This window comes from Mercenaria mercenaria, chromosome 5 (genome assembly GCF_021730395.1).
Source record: "Mercenaria mercenaria strain notata chromosome 5, MADL_Memer_1, whole genome shotgun sequence".
Lineage (NCBI taxonomy): Eukaryota > Metazoa > Mollusca > Bivalvia > Venerida > Veneridae > Mercenaria > Mercenaria mercenaria.
The window spans coordinates 67995737-68012757 of record NC_069365.1 but is presented as its reverse complement, the minus strand read 5'-3'; the positions used below and the strand labels follow the sequence as shown (position 1 = coordinate 68012757).

Below are 17021 nucleotides of genomic sequence, written 5' to 3'. Positions count from 1 at the left end.
GGAATTTGAACTTTACTGAAAATTTGAATGTGTAAAATGTACAAGCTCACTGGCTTTGTTCTATGTAGGCTTTTTGTAACTTCTTTAATTACTAGCTACGATAATTGAATATACAGCATGTCTTCACGTCCTGAGAATATATTAATTGTCAGTAGTATAAGAAATACCGAAGCGAGCTCAATCTGACCCCCCTGACCCCTTGACCCTATTCTATAAGTGCACTTTAACCTTGCCCTAAACTTAAAATACTAACTTGGTACCTTTGATACCCTGAAAATCTTTTAAATCTTTAGTTAAACCGAATGAAAACCTTTGGTTTAACCAAAAAAAAAAAGATTTAGTCTTTGGTCCGGACTGACCCCTTGTCCCTATTCTAAAAAATCCAATGCCGGACAATTAAAAACCCACAGGTTTTAAACCCAGTTAAAACCAACTAAAAAGTTTTAAATACATATGATATAGATGAGTTTACAGAATAAAATATATTGTTTGAAAGAAAGAAAATTTACTGATAATATAAATCCTCACTATGTTACAGCAAAAAATGGGAAAAGAATGTTAATGGCTACTTGTTCATCTTGTGGAAAAATGAAATCAAAGTTTGTTAAAAGTACAGGGGGTAATTTAGATATTCACAAAGCAATGTTACCTTTATTACCTAAGAAAGGTTTAACACTTCCAGGATATAATTATTGTGGGCCAGGAAATCCCCTAGATAATGGACCCCCTGTCAATGAACTGGATGCAGTATGTATGGACCATGATTTTTGCTATGACTCAAGACTAAGTAAAAGTGAATGTGACAAAAAAATGCTTTCCAATTTAAATAAAACTAAATCAAAAACATTTGGAGAAAAGATTGCAAAACATTTAGTTGTAAAACCAGCTATCAAAACGAAATACACACTTGGTCTCGGACAAAAATCAAAAAACGGGAAAAGGGGGTAGAGTATACCCCCGGAATCACATGGAGCGATGAATTAGCAGAAGAATTACACAAACCAATTAAAAGAAAATTTATGAAACGAAGAGTGATTGTTAATGATATTGATGATACTTGGTCAGCTGATTTAGTTGACATGCAAGCTTTTTCAAATATAATAAAGGAGTAAAGTACTTGTTAACCGTTATTGATATATTTAGTAAATATGCTTGGGTTATTCCATTAAAGAATAAAACTGGAGAATCTGTTACTGAAGCATTTGAAAAAATAATTTTAGAAGGACGATTACCAGTAAATTTATGGGTAGATGAAGGAAAAGAATTTTATAATAAAAAATTTGAATCATTTTTGAATAAAAATAAGATTAATATGTATCATACATTTAATGAAGGAAAGGCTGTAGTAATAGAAAGATTTAATAGAAGTTTAAAAAGAATAATGTGGAAATATTTTACAGCAAATAACACTTATACTTATTTAAATAATTTGCAGGATATGGTTGATAAATATAACAAAACAAAACATTCTAGTATAAAAATGACACCAACCGAAGCTAGTAAAAACTTAAATAAAGGTACTGTTTACTTTAATTTATATGGTGATTTAAAAATACCAAAAAGTAAAACAAAATTTAAAATTGGGTGATCGAGTTCGTTTAAGCAAATTTAAAAAGACATTTTGAAAAAGGATATACACCAAACTGGACAGAGAAATATTTATAATTTATAAAATTAATAATACAAATCCCAGAACATACACTATAAAAAATTTAAATAATGAAATAATTCAAGGTTCATTTTATGAACAAGAACTTTTATCTACTACACAAGAAGTTTTTAGAATAGAAAAAGTTATTAGACGAGACTATAAGAAAAAACAAGCTTTAGTAAAATGGAAAGGTTACAATGAAAAATTTAATAGTTGGGTACCATTTAGTGAATTGAAAGAAATTTAATTTAAAATATATATTATATAAATGGTCCATAAAAATTTAATTTCTAATAATGGAATAGAAACAATAGATCAGTTAATCATTCACTTAACTAAACTAGCTGCTGCTTACAGAAAAAGTTATAATTTTGGGGGAGAGTAAGTACCGGATTATATTTTTACAGCAGGTGTCTTTGGTTGTTCAGCTGCATTAGCACTTGTTCCAGCTATTCCTATATTTGTAGCAGTTGCTGGCGCTGTTCCATCAGTAATTACTATATTTACTAACAGACTAAAACTTGACGACAAGAAATTTATTTTTAAAAGCACATCATCAAAAATAAAACAACTTATAACAAAAGCACGGATTGGAAAAGTAAATAAAGAAAAAGAAAAACAAGTTATTCAGGATATTTTTACAATACTATTAGAAAATGCAGAAAGAAAAAAAATATTCAATGCCTTTGAAACGTATATGAAGGAATTTAAACTTAACGGATATAAAAGTAAAAAAGAAGAAGAGCTGTATTAAATTTTACGTGTGTTTTTAAAGATTTTTTTCTATAAGTATATTATATATAGATGGTTAATAGAAAGGTAGATAGAATGATTATGCCAAAATTATCTAGCACTTTAGGAGAAATAATGAATCCAGACAAAAATTCATATAAGAAAGTTCTTAAAAGAAGAAATGTTATTAAATCAAAACTTGATCAAATAGTTAGCGATGAATATAAAAACCACGTCATTGATAAATTACAAAATGTTATAGATCCTTATCTTCGTAAAAGAACTTTATTTGAATGGGACTGTGGTTGTCTATTAACTGAAGAAGAAAATGCTGTACCCTCGAGTACTAAAACCTCTAGTTTTAAAAAGTTATGTGATTGTCCCAGACCAAATAATATTCGAAACAATCCTAAAAAAGTTATTGTAACCGACTGTGATACTAATGAAGAAAACACATATAAAAGCAATTATGCAGCTTCTAAAGACCTTGGTATTAATTCTGGGTTAATAACAATGTGCTGCAAAGGAGAAAACCGAGTAAAATGTGGAATATCAAAAGTTAATGGAAAAAGATATAAGTTTAAATATTTTATTTCTTCTTAAAGATAATTTAAAACTTTATTTATTTTATTATTTTTTTAATTATTTTTTTAATCCTTTTTTGCTTAACGAATTTTATTTTCTAAATATAATATATAGATGGAAATCGAGAGATCTACAAAACAATATTTTAAGAAATTTGAAATTAAAATTACATATAGACAAGATCCAAAGAATCAATTATATTTAACTATAAACGACTCTTATGAAATACTTAAATCTAAACTTAAAACTTTAAAAGGTATAAAAATAAACGTTGTTTTAAAAATAACTTTTGCAAAAATGGATAAAACTGATACAATATATAAATCAGCTTATTTTCAATCAAAGGCTTTAGAAATAATTAATACAATGAAATAAAAAAAACTTACATCAAGCTTTTGATGAAATAATAAATAGAATTGGTAATTGGATTTCTGAAGGAAGTGGCTGGAGAATAGAGTCAGTTGATGCTCATTATATAAATAGATATAAGTATAGTCCATTGGCTGCTTCAAGTTATTTAGAATTACCAAAACCATTACAAAATTCAATGAAAGGATTAATAAATATAAAGAATGATGATAATCAATGTTTTAGATGGTGTCATTTAGCTTACAAATTTCCTGTAACAAAAAATTCTGAAAGAGTTTCAAATTATAAAAAACATATAAACGATCTTGATTATACTGGAATTAAATTTCCTGTTACATTAAATCAAATACCTAAAATAGAAGTTTTAAATGAAATATCATTTAATATATTTGGATATGAAGAAAATAGTATTTATCCATTGTACATATCAAAATATCAATACGAAGAACACTGTGACATGTTGCTAATTACTAATAATAAAATAAATGATAAAATAAATGATAAAATAAATGATAAAATAACTGATGATGGCTGTAAACCCTCAAGAACTGTAGTCCAACATTATGTTTGGATAAAAGACTTTAATAGATTAATGACTAACAAAACCAAAGACCAACATAGAAAATATTTTTGTAAAAGTTGTTTACAACATTTTACTCAAGAAAGAATATTAAATGAACATATTCCAAATTGTTTAGCTATTAATGGTATCCAAGGTGTAAAAATGCCAAAAGAGGGAAGTAAAGTACAATTTAAAAATTATCATAAAGGTTTAGCAGTACCTTTTGTAATTTATGCTGATTTTGAATCAATAACTAAAAAAGTTTTAACTGCTTTACCATCAACTAAATCTTCATTTACTGAACCATATCAAAATCATATAGATTGTGGTTACGGCTATAAAGTTGTTTGTTGTTATGACGATAAATATACTAAACCAACCCAGATTTATAGAGGTCCTAATGCAGTTTATAAGTTTATTGAAAAAATGCTTGAGGAAGAGGAATATTGTAAAGAAATATTTAGTGTTAACTTTAACAAAGAACTAAGAATGTCTAAAAATGATTCAACCGAATTTAAAAAACAAAAGTTTTGTCATATTTGTGAAAAAGAATATATAGAAGATTCAATCAAAGTACGTGATCACTGTCATATAACAGGAAAATTCAGAGGAAGTGCTCACTCAGAATGTAATATTAATTTTAGACTAACACACAAAATTCCTGTTATTTTTCATAATTTAAGAGGTTATGACGGTCATTTTATTATGCAACAAATAGGGAAATTTAAAAAAGAAATTAATGTTATTCCTAACAATATGGAAAGATATATGGCATTTATGATTTCTGACTTGGTCTTTATTGATTCATTCCAATTTATGTCTCAATCATTGGATAACTTAGTAAAAAATATTCCAGAATTTAAATACTTATCTCAAGAATTTGATTACATAGAATTATTAAAAACAAAAGGTGTTTATCCATATGATTACATGGATTCATTTAAAAAATTCAAAGAAACAGAATTACCTTCTAAAGAAGAGTTTTATTCCATTTTAAATGAAACACACATATCTGATAATGAATACGAACATGCTAAAAATATCTGGAATAAATTTAAAATTAAAACAATGGGAGAATATCATGATCTATATTTAAAAACTGACGTATTACTTTTAGCTGATGTATTTGAAAATTTTAGAAAACTATGTTTAGAGTACTACAAATTAGATCCTTGTCATTATTTTAGTAGCCCTGGTTTAGCTTGGGATGCAATGTTAAAAATGACTGGAATTAAATTAGATTTAATAACTGATATTGATATGTATCTTTTTATTGAAAAGGGACTGAGAGGAGGAATAAGTTATATTTCAAACAGATACAGTAAAGCAAACAATAAATATATGAAAGATTATAATCCAAAAGAAGAAAGCAAATACATTATGTACCTTGACGCCAATAACCTTTACGGTTGGGCTATGTGTCAACTTTTACCCTCTGGAAACTTTAAATTTATATCCGAAAAACAATTTAAGAAATTAATTGCAAAAGGTAAAACTAACTTTATAGTTGAATGTGATCTTGAATATCCAAAAGAATTACATAAAACCCACAATGATTATCCTTTAGCTCCTGAAAAAATTATTATACCAGATCAATGGCTTTCCAATTATAGTAAAAATATTAAAACAGAATTTGAAATAGGAAAAAGTAATGTAAAAAAGTTAGTTCCAACTTTAATGAAAAAACAAAATTATGTAGTTCATTATAAAAATCTTGAACTATATACACAATTAGGGTTAAAAGTAACAAAAATACATAAAATATTAATTTTTGACGAAAGTCCTTTGGGTTTTAAAAAAGTATATTGATTTTAATACTCAAAAAAGATCTAAAGCAAAAAATTCATTTGAAAAGGACTTTTTTAAGTTAATGAACAATTCTGTATTCGGTAAAACGATGGAGAATTTACGCAAGAGGATTAATATTAAATTAACACATGATGAAAATATTTTATTAAAATACATAGCCAAACCTTCATTTGTTAGTTCAACGATTTTTAACAAGAATTTGTTTGGTATTCATAGAATAAAAGAAAGTTTGTTATTAAACAGACCTTGTTATGTTGGAATGTGCATTCTAGATTTATCAAAATATTTAATGTATGATTTTCATTATAATTATATTAAGGAAAAGTACGAGAGTAATTGTAAATTATTGTTTACTGACACTGATTCATTATGCTATGAAATAAAAACCAAAGATGCGTATAAAGACTTTTATAAGGACAAAGATTTATTTGATAATAGTGATTACGATAACAACTCAAAATTTTATTTCGACAATAATAAAAAAGTAATTGGAAAATTTAAAGATGAAGCTGCCGGCATTCCCATTGTTGAATTTGTCGGATTAAGAAGTAAAATGTATTCATATTTATTAGAAAACGAAGTAAACATTAAAAAATGTAAAGGAATTAAAAACTTGTTGTTAAGAAACAATAGTTCATAAAAAATTAAATAAAGATACTTTGTTTAATTCAACCCAAAGTAATCACACCTTTAAAGTTATTCGTTCTGATAAACACAATCTTTCCAGTTATTTTTATAAATAAAACATCTTTATCATGTTATGATGATAAAAGATATATTCTTGATAATGGTATTGATACATTAGCTTATTCTTAAATTAACTCTTAAATTAAAACTTAAATTAATTCTTAAATTAAAACTTAAATTATAGAACCATAAATTGTTAACTGAATATTCATAACGTTTAAAGAATTAATATAAATAGCATCATTTATTTTAAATTCATTTGCATAATTAATAGAAATAGATTCATTTTTTCTGTTATTTTTTACATGATAACTTTGAAGAATTACATTTTCTTTATTTTTTATTTGTAATTTAGCTTCTCCTTTATCTAATTTAATTGCATCAACAAGAATAATTAAGATGGAATCATGCATGATTCTTACATTATTACCTTTCTGAACTAAACCAGGACTAGCATTTACAGTTTTCCATTGAAATAATCCACCATCGGTATCTTGGGTATAACTTGTTAAAAACAATGGAGGTTTTCTTATTAATTGTCTTTCTATTTTATTTACTTTTTCATTTATATTATTGAATATTCCCATTATATTAATTATTCCAGTTAAATAAAAACACAGTTTTAATAAGTTTAATTTACATGTCCTTATTAGTTAAAATAATTTATAATAGTTTGTTCATTTTGTTTTACATTATTAATTTTTAGTATTTTATACAGTAACTCATACAACGGTACTTTATCTTGTAACATTTTAATGAAAAATAAACAATAATATCCGCAAAGCATACTTGTTTTATCTTGATATTGAACATTGTTGTATTTTACATTTGGTATATACTTAATTACTTCTTTCGGGGAGGAAGTCCAAATGGTCAAAGTACAAAGTATCAAGTAACAAACCCAATGTGTTCCAGGACCAACAGAGTCGTCTAAATTTATAATTCCACACTCGTCCTTTCTTTTAATTTTGGTAAATTATTTTCTACTAAATACACCCCTAAAGTTTTTAATTTTTAATTGTTTTAACCCATTGTTCAATTTCAAAGTTAGATATTGGTTTGTTTATAAATTTTATTTCTTTTTACTAATTTTTTTTTTTTTTACTATAGGAATTCGTCTGTAAGGTCTCCGTTGTGAATCAATCTGTAGTCCTTTTCCACTTAACAAAGATGTAATCAAAGGTATCCCTAGACTAGCAGCCAACATACCTAAAAACCCACCGTCTTGTTTTTGTTTTTGTGTTAATTTAATCACTCCAGATCCTACTAGTTGCTTTCTTTGATTAGGTGTAAGATATGGTGATATCATATTTCTCTTATCATTAGCTACTGAAATAATACCATTTCAAGTATTTTACTAACACCAGTACTGGCCAGTCCAGAAAGGGCACCAATGCCTAGAGGGGCTAATTTTTTTGGAGCTATTTTTGCTGCCATTGGAAGAATTGTTTTTTCCTAACAAACCAGCTAAAGCTCCTAAAAATCCACCATTTTGACCTTGACTGGACATTTGGCTTTTTGAAATTGTAATTTCTAATCCCTTCTTATTTGCAACAGCTTTTTTAATTTGATTAATTTGTGTTTTTGTTAAAAGTAAAGGGAAGTTTCCATGTAATTGTTCATGTTTTAATCTAAAAGTATGTGGAATTTTGTTGTTGTAGGCTCGGGCTAAATTTTTCTTTTGTCCATCTGTAAGGTTAACTTTATATTCAATATAATTTGATGACATTATATACTTTATATTTATTTTAATTTATATTTATTTTATTTAAACAATAACAAGTTCATTTCCAATAGTATTTATTTCAACTGTTTCTTCATACAATACAATTGCGTAAACACGAATATTAGCTGCTGGTGGAATATTTAATTTAGCTGTTAATGTAATATGCTTAGGGTCATCTGTAGTTACTTCCTTTTTATATTCCAAGTTAAAATGAATAAATCCAAACAATTTTTTAAAATTTGATCTATTTAAAAGACTTCCAGTAGTTTTGTTATTTTGTTTATAATAATAATTAATTACATCGTCATATATTCTTGATATACTTGTATATTCTGTTTCTGGATAAAAAACACCATTACCAACTTCAAGACGACAGGAGCTCAAAATGCAATTATCATTATCTGCATTAACTTGAAATGTATCTAATAAATGCGGGTTATGTTCTTGTGAATTACTTTTGTCAGGTCGTTGTAAATAAACAAATACATGTTGTGGTTTTATTACACCAGCCGTTATTCTAAAGGTTATATTAGTTTGTTGTGTATCAGTTGATTGTGTCACCATTTCCCTAAGGTATGACCATCTTGCTTTTTTAAATCTTTCAGTAGTAATTAGTTCAAACCCAAATTCATTAAAAACCAAACGTGGAACCCATAGAATTAATTTTGTTACAATTACCCTACCTGGGTCTCCGCCAGCTCTAAAAATTAATTCATCATCATCTGTCAACTGCAGTGTTATTTGAATTTGACTTGGAGGTAAAATATTAGTTTCTAAACCTTGAAAAAATGAATAATTATTTAATGGAATCTTAGCATTTACCTCATTATTTTTCTTGATTAAATCCCTTCTAATAGCAAACCCCGAATTATCATCAGCAGCAGCAGTAGCAGTATTATCTAAATAAATAAACTCATTTGTTCCAGTTGATTTTGCATAATCTTCAGATAGTTCAACCAAACTCTTTACATTTATTACTTTGTATAAATTATTACAATCATAAACAATTTTTCCATTTTGTTTAACCACTAACTGATCAATTAATGAAGCTGCATTATTAATTAGAGCGATTTGGGCTCCATCATACTCAGCACCATTAGCAAGCTTATTTACTTTAAAACTTACTTCAAAATAACCATTAAACCAATCAAAATATGAACTTCTATCATTAATTGTAAAGTGATATCCGTTTTTTTGTTGTTTAACATTATTTCCCAAGACAGATATTAATGCTGTATCTAATTGAATAGGAGTTAATTCATATCTTTCACAATATTGTTTTGTTCTAAACATGTATATATTATATATTATTTTATTTTTTATTTTATTTTTTATTTTATTTTTTTATTAAAGTTAAAACTTTAGTTTTTATAAATTAATCTGTTAATACGTTTACGTGTCCCAGATCCTGACAATATTCTATTTATTCTTATATGAATATCCTCCTCATTATCATTATTATTTTTATTATTATTTTTATTATTCTTTTCTTGTAATTCCTTAGCAATTAAATTACCAACTGCCGGAGCAGGTTTCTTTTTAAGTTTTTCAACAATTTTATTAGTATCTCCAGTGAAGCTTCCAATAAGTTTTGCTGCAGCTAAATTTCCAACTTCTGTGCCAACCTTTTTTGTTCCACTTTCAAGTGCTGCTTTTCCTGCTGTTTCCAAAGCTTTTTTTCCAGCTGTGCCAATTGAAGATGCAACTCCGCTTGAAAGCAATTTCGTTAAAGTATCAAAGATACCTGTTCCATGTATGATTTCTTTTCCCGTGTGAGCATCAACATAAATAAATATTCCTTTATTTTTGTCATAAACTTTCTTGTACATTATATAAAACTAAAATTTATAATTTCATAATTAAAGTTTTAAAACTTTAGTTTTAATTAATTTCTTTTAAAATAAGTGTAAAACTTGTTTCAACCCCATTAAAATTAATTATTCTACCAAATACATCTGTAATATATATTCTAATTGAATTTTATAAATATTATTAATTTCAGAATATCCAACTCTTTGTGGTTCTTTTGTAAATGGATAAGCTCTTGTTAAATCTGCAGTACTTAAAGCATAGATAATATCACTGAAATTACCATCAACAAGTGAATTATCAATAAGATCACAATGAATGTAAAATTGTATCAACAGAGTTAGTTATATTTGGTGTTGTAGTTCCCCATTCAGTATTTCTCAATTTTTTTTTCTCAAATCCAAGCAATGTATGAAAATTTGATATTTCCAAATCCAATCCAAAATTATCTGTAATTGAAATCAAAATCTTAAAACTACTTAAATCAAATTCCAAACTTATTGGAGCAATTTCTGATTTATTAAATTCAAAATCATCATTACTTATTAATGTTTCCCTAATATAATTATTAATATCTGTGTAACTGTAAGAACCATTTGTAAATATGATATCTTTCCATTCTTACCATTATGATAACGAATTCTTTTATTGTCATATTCATCACTAATATTTATGCCAAGAGTAAGTCATAGTGTTAATACTATCCAAACCAACAACATAAGTTTTTATTTTTATCTAAAATTAAAGAACGACTAAATCTGATTGTAAAATCACTCGGTTTATTTTTATTATCTTTAACTGTTTCAGAACTTAATACTATTTTTTGTTCCATTTATATAATTATCAAACATATCTTTTTAATTAAAAACTAAATTCAAGAAAAATAATTTTTATATAACATTTCATGTTGTTCTGGTAATAGTGAATTCATTTTTAATAGTTCATCAATTATTCTAATACCTTCATTTTTTAGTTCTTCATTATTATTTCCAGCATCAATTGAACCACAAATTAACTCCAAGTCATTAACCAATTCTTTTGGATTACATGGACAAACGTCATAACCCTGTCCTCTAATTACTTTTTTAAATTTCATAGATCTTTTATTGATAGGTAATCCTGATTTTTCTGTTAATTCTTTGAATATTTTTATTGAATGAATTGAATGCTTTTTCTTATTGTTATATCTTTTATTAATCAAATCAATCAAATCATTATCTACTTTAGTGTTAATTACTTCTTTTCCAGTTATTCTATCCTTAGCAATTAATTTGTTTTGACCATAAAGTTTATTTAAGTTAATAATTAAATTACCATATTGTCCATTTGGTGAAACTTTATATGGGTTATAATATCTTATTCCTTTTCCTTTTTTAATTACCTCTGACTCATCAATCATTTTTGATAAGCGTTCACCATATATTTTAAGATTTTTTTTGTCTGATTCTAACTCCGAAACATACTCATCTGCAGTCATAGGTTCTGCATCTGTAAATTCAATTATTTCATCTGGTTTTTCTTTACTATATTTATTTATATTACGAGTACATTTCTTTAATTTTTCGGTAACCTTTTTTCTTATTTTTATCCAATCATCTTTACCTTTGTTTATTACTAACTCTGATAATACAGGTAAACTCCAATCTGATAATACATCTTTATGAATATTTGCATCTAAATTTATCACAAATTCTTCGGGAGGTTTTTTGGTGTCTTCAAACTCATCATCTTCATCATCCAAACCCATATGATCTTCCGGCGGTATTAACCGCATTGGTTCTCGGAATAGCTTTTCCAAACCCATAGTATCTTCCGGCGGTAATGGTTGTAATGGTTGTGGTAGTCCCGGAGGTGGTGGTTCTTCCATTATCTCAGCCGATTTTTGTTCTTTTATTTTATCAACAAAACTTTTTGGAAGTAACGCTAATTGCTCCTTAATTCCAGGTAATGCTTTTAACTGACTTGATAATTGTTCTTTTTGACTTTCTATTTTTTCAGTAATTGGCTTATAAATTTCAGTGTACATATCCCGATTTGTAGCTTTTCTTATTTTTTCTCTCATTATTTCTTCTCTAAGAGCTCTCATCTTTTGTCCGACTAATTTTTTTCTTATTATCATTTCATTAAGTTTCGATTGCATTTATATAATAATGTAAGATAATGTAAGATATTGTAAAATAATGTAAAATAATGTAAGATATTGTAAAATAATGTAAGATAAAGTTTTAAAACTTTAGTTTTTAATTATATAAATGGAAATTCCAAATTATGATACAAAAAGTGATAAATCCAATAACTTTAAACAATTTTATCCTTTTATGCCAGATTCATGTTTTAGAATGTTAATATGTGGATCTTCTGGATCTGGAAAAACAAATACATTAATGCATATACTTTTGAAAACCTCTTATATATTATGATAAATTATACTTGTATGCTAAAAACCTAGAACAATCTAAATATCAAGATTTAATTAACCACTTAAGTCAAATTGCAAAAAAAATTAAAGTAGATCCAAATGAAATACTTGAATGTTCAGCTGATCCCAACCAAATTGAGCCTTGTGAAAATCTTGAATCAGAAAAACAAAAAGTAGTAATATTTGATGATTTTGTATGTGAAGATAAAAAAGTTCAAAATGAAATAACAAAATACTTTATTCAAGGACGTCACAAAAAACTGTTGTGTTATTTATTTAAGGCAGTCTTAAATTAAAACACCCAAAAGATATTCGAATTAACTGTTCACATTATATTTTGTTTGAAAGTCCAGGTAAACGAGAAAATGATATGATTTGTAATGAACAAAATATAGATCGTGATACTTTTGCTAATGCAACAAATCAAAATATGATTTCTTATATATTGACAAACCAAGGAAGTTTTTAAAAAAAAACTTTACTGGTAATATATAATGGGAGTTTTTAATGATACAAAAAAATAAGTGAAACTGAAAGTGTAAGTAAAGTTAAATTTGATATTGATTTAAGTGATTATTGCTACTAAAAAACAATATAAAAAGCTTAGAAAGGACATGGAATCATATCTTCATAAAAATAAGGAACTGATAACACAATGAATAGAGCATTAGATATGGGAGGTAATGAAATAATCAACCTAAAGGGAAAACCAGATAAACCCGCTGATGCAGTTCCAAGACGGTTTGTGTATAAAAAAATTCAAAGTGTAATGATAACTATAATCTTGAAGATATTAAAAGTATAAAACAGACATTAGAAGCAGAAGTAAAGAATATTGAAGAATTAACAAAAGATTTAAAAAAAAATTCATTATTGATAGTTGAATTACAAGGTAAAATTGAAGAAGAAATGAAAGCTATGACTGATTCTATTAAAGAACTTGAAGAGAAATCTGATTTGACAGATGACAATATAAAAAAAGTATTTAGAACTAATTTTGAAAAGTTATACACTCAAGTTCAAGAATTAAAAGATGGTATGATTAAACATGAAGAACTAAAAGACAAAATTATTGAAGCTGAAAAAAAGTTACAAAATATGTATCAGTTAGAAATCAGAACAGAAATAAATAAACTAAATACTGAAACTGAAAAAAAGCATAAAGATTTATTAGAATTAATTTCAAATAAACTTGCAGAATATAAATCTGACTTGGAAAAGGCGGCTTCACAAAGAGGTGATGATCATGACACAGCATTAGAGGACTTTAAAAAAGAGCTAAATTCTAAAATAGATGACTTTAAAAAACAAATTCGAAATTGGATTAGTATTGTTGACAACCGTCATAATTTAAAGTATGCAGACTTAAGTAATATTACAAAAAAATTACAAGAAGATATGACGCAGCTTAATGCTAAAGTTGAAGAACATAAAAATGAACTGGACTTTGTAGTTGAAAAATCAGTTAAACAAGGAGAGTTAATTACTGCTAATACTGAAGCAATTATTGCTAATACTAAAGCAATTAACACAGTTAATAATCAGATAGAAAATTTGAAGAAACAACTTGTAGACCTGATTAATAATGTTGATGCAAGTCACAATATAAAGTACGAAGAGTTAAGTAAACTTAAAGGTTTATTACAAGAAGATATTAAAAAATTTTATATCAAATTAATGATAAAATTAAAAAAATAATAAATTTATTTGGACTCTGTAGTTGAAATATCAGCTAAACAAGGAGAATCAATCACTGCTAATACCCCAAATAATTACTGCTAATACTAAAGCAATAACCGCTAATGTCGGAGAAATTGCTACTAATGATGAAAAAAATTTCTAATAATTGGGAAAAAATTATAGAAGTAAAAGATGCTTTCTTAAAACAAGAAACACAATTAGCTAGAACAAAGAATACTGTTGACAATTATCTGCTTCTGAAGTTGCTACAACAAAACGAATTGATGATTTAGCTAACATAATTATTAAACTTAAAAAGAAAGACAGGAAAATAGAAAAAAGGGTAGAGGAAGTGAGACATGAAGTGTTTCTCTTTGAATACTATTATAGTCATACTTTTGATTACATACAAATGAAAAAGTATTTTGACCGTCGTGGTGCCTGGATACATTCAACATATAAAAATATGGCCGATCTGAACTATTTAAATATATTTGAAATAAGACCTGGAATTTTCGTAGATTATAAGATTTTTAAACACAAACCAAGAATAAAAATAGAAGTACTAGATATGCTTTTGAGTGGTGTGTTTATAGTCGGAAAAACCGGAACTTATATAATAGATATTAAGATTTTATTAAAGGGTGCGAGCTCCCGGGTGAACCGTTATAAACCGACTAAAAGCCCAATATCACATTTTATATTTAGGTGGCGGAATCCAAGGCCCCAGGATGATGTTTTATTTTTTGATATATTTTGATAATGTAAATATAACAGCTGAGGCAGCTGAGGACTTTGACACTGATAAGTTAATATCTATGTATAAGAAAAAAATTAAAATTTATCTAAAACAAGGAACAATGTTTGATATTCACCCTTATGACGATTCGGAATCTACAGAATTAACATTTTTGCTTTTGATGGGTAGTCACATCAGATTCTACATATCGGATGAACCTGTATCCCATGGTTTTAAACAGACTTTTGGATTAAAGGTTAATTAAAAGCTTAATTTAAAAGCTTAATTAAAAGTTTAATTACTATGTGTACCCTAATAATGTACTTACTAATTGAAGATAAGATCAAAGACCAGAGGCTTTGCCTCCGGGGGTTGTAGACCCACCTTTACATTTTATTAATAAATATAATATAATATAATCTGCCAAAGTTTTGCCAAAGTTCTGCCAAGTGGCAGCAATGTGGCAGTGTCTGCCAAGTTGGCAGAAAAATGGCAGGCTTTTGATTGGTTGAATTTGTGGTTTCCCGCATTATCATTTTTAAAAAATGCACTTGATTTACCTATGACACTTATATTAAATCAGCTGTAAAACGTAAATCGATCACAAGGAAGTTTAAACGAATTGCACTACAAATGTAAACATATCGGTTAACTTTATGAATGAAAGTAAATACCAATAGAACGACACCGGTGTCGCTTTACAAACGATATTGATTGATAAACTTGTTAAAGAAAATGACACCGGTGTCGTTAAAATTTATAGGGATAAGAGGTTAAGTCAGGTTAAACTGACCATGTTTTTGTGGTAGGATTTTGACAAATATTTTGGTGGAAGTGTTTAATCATATTTTACTACAGGTTTTCATATAGTACTATGAAAAGTTGTTTATTTTTTGGTTTTTAATTGTCCAGCATTGGATTTTTTAGAATATGGACAAGGGGTCAGTCCGGACCAAAGACTAAATCTTTTTTTTTTTTTTGGTTAAACCAAAGGTTTTCATTCGGTTTAACTAAAGATTTAAAAGATTTTCAGGGTATCAAAGGTACCAAGTTAGTATTTTAAGTTTAGGGCAAGGTTAAAGTGCACTTATAGAATAGGGTCAAGGGGTCAGGGGGGTCAGATTGAGCTCGCTTCGGTATTTCTTATACTACTATTGTCATTTGGTTTCCACACTTTATTTTCAACAAGAAGACATAGGTTTTCATTAAGAATGCTTTCATGCTAAATTAGTTTCATTTTTTTACAAAAGAGGCGAAGTTTAAAATTCAATATGATATTATTGCATGCGCATTTCAGACGCAAGGGAATGGGTAAATCGGAGGAAAACGACATGACAGAAATAGTTGATAAAACAGATCATTCAGTTATGAAGAATAGTGAAGTCCTGACTAGTGGTATTTCTGATGAAACAAACGATCCCGGTAAAGACGTCTTTTATTATGTTTTTATATCTAATGTTTAAGAATTGGTCAGTGTATGATCTGGCTGGATGGCAATGTAAACAATATCTTTATACATTATCTGAATTTGCAAGCTTTTTAAAGTTTACTAACAAAATATTGTGAAAAAACAAAAATAGTAAGGCATCAGTTAGAGCTTGATCAAAAATACAATATTGACGGATTCAGATGTTATTTTAATTTTTACACATATATTGTAGGCTTGAAATATCTTTAAATGTGTATTTTACATGTAGTGTACGCTGTGCCCAACAAACCGAAGAAACAAGTTGAAAGGACAAAGTCTTCTGACGACAATACCTCTACAAAGGCAGTCAGCAGTCCAAACTACGAGAAACCCAAAACCCAGAACGATATTACTGTTATGAATCAAAATGATCTCAAACAAGGAGATCCTACACCTGAATCAGATTTTGGGAAAACTGATAGTAGAGATTCCGTCGCAGAGACCACACTTTCACAGAATTACCCTGGTCATCTAGATACATTAAATACGGAAGTCGAGGAAGAGATTGACCTTACGGCAATTTCTAGCAATCATGAAATGGTAGGTACTTTTTTTTAAAATAAGCTAAAAACACATTTTATTGTTTTATTTTAATTGTCATAGTGTTTCGGCACATTTCCCATGCATAGGTTTTTATTAATAATCTAAAATAATTTATAACAGTATTACATTGAGTGAATGCTACATATTTGTCGAGATGATTTCAAAATCTAACTTACACTTGTGCATATTTCAAACAAAGGTTTATATTATACAAAATACAGTAGTATCATTTTGTGCTATTT

At 27.2% G+C, this 17021-nt stretch overlaps 1 protein-coding gene across 1 annotated transcript in view; it reads left to right on the top strand.

The window, feature by feature from the left end:
- LOC128557109 (receptor-type tyrosine-protein phosphatase kappa-like) overlaps positions 1 to 17021 on the top strand; it is a 33325-nt gene that overhangs the window by 2194 nt on the left and 14110 nt on the right. The window contains exons 3-4 of the mRNA XM_053543819.1: positions 16066 to 16190; positions 16466 to 16776. Of these exons, the coding sequence (XP_053399794.1) occupies positions 16066 to 16190; positions 16466 to 16776 (436 nt within the window). The remainder of the gene's footprint in view (positions 1 to 16065; positions 16191 to 16465; positions 16777 to 17021) is intronic.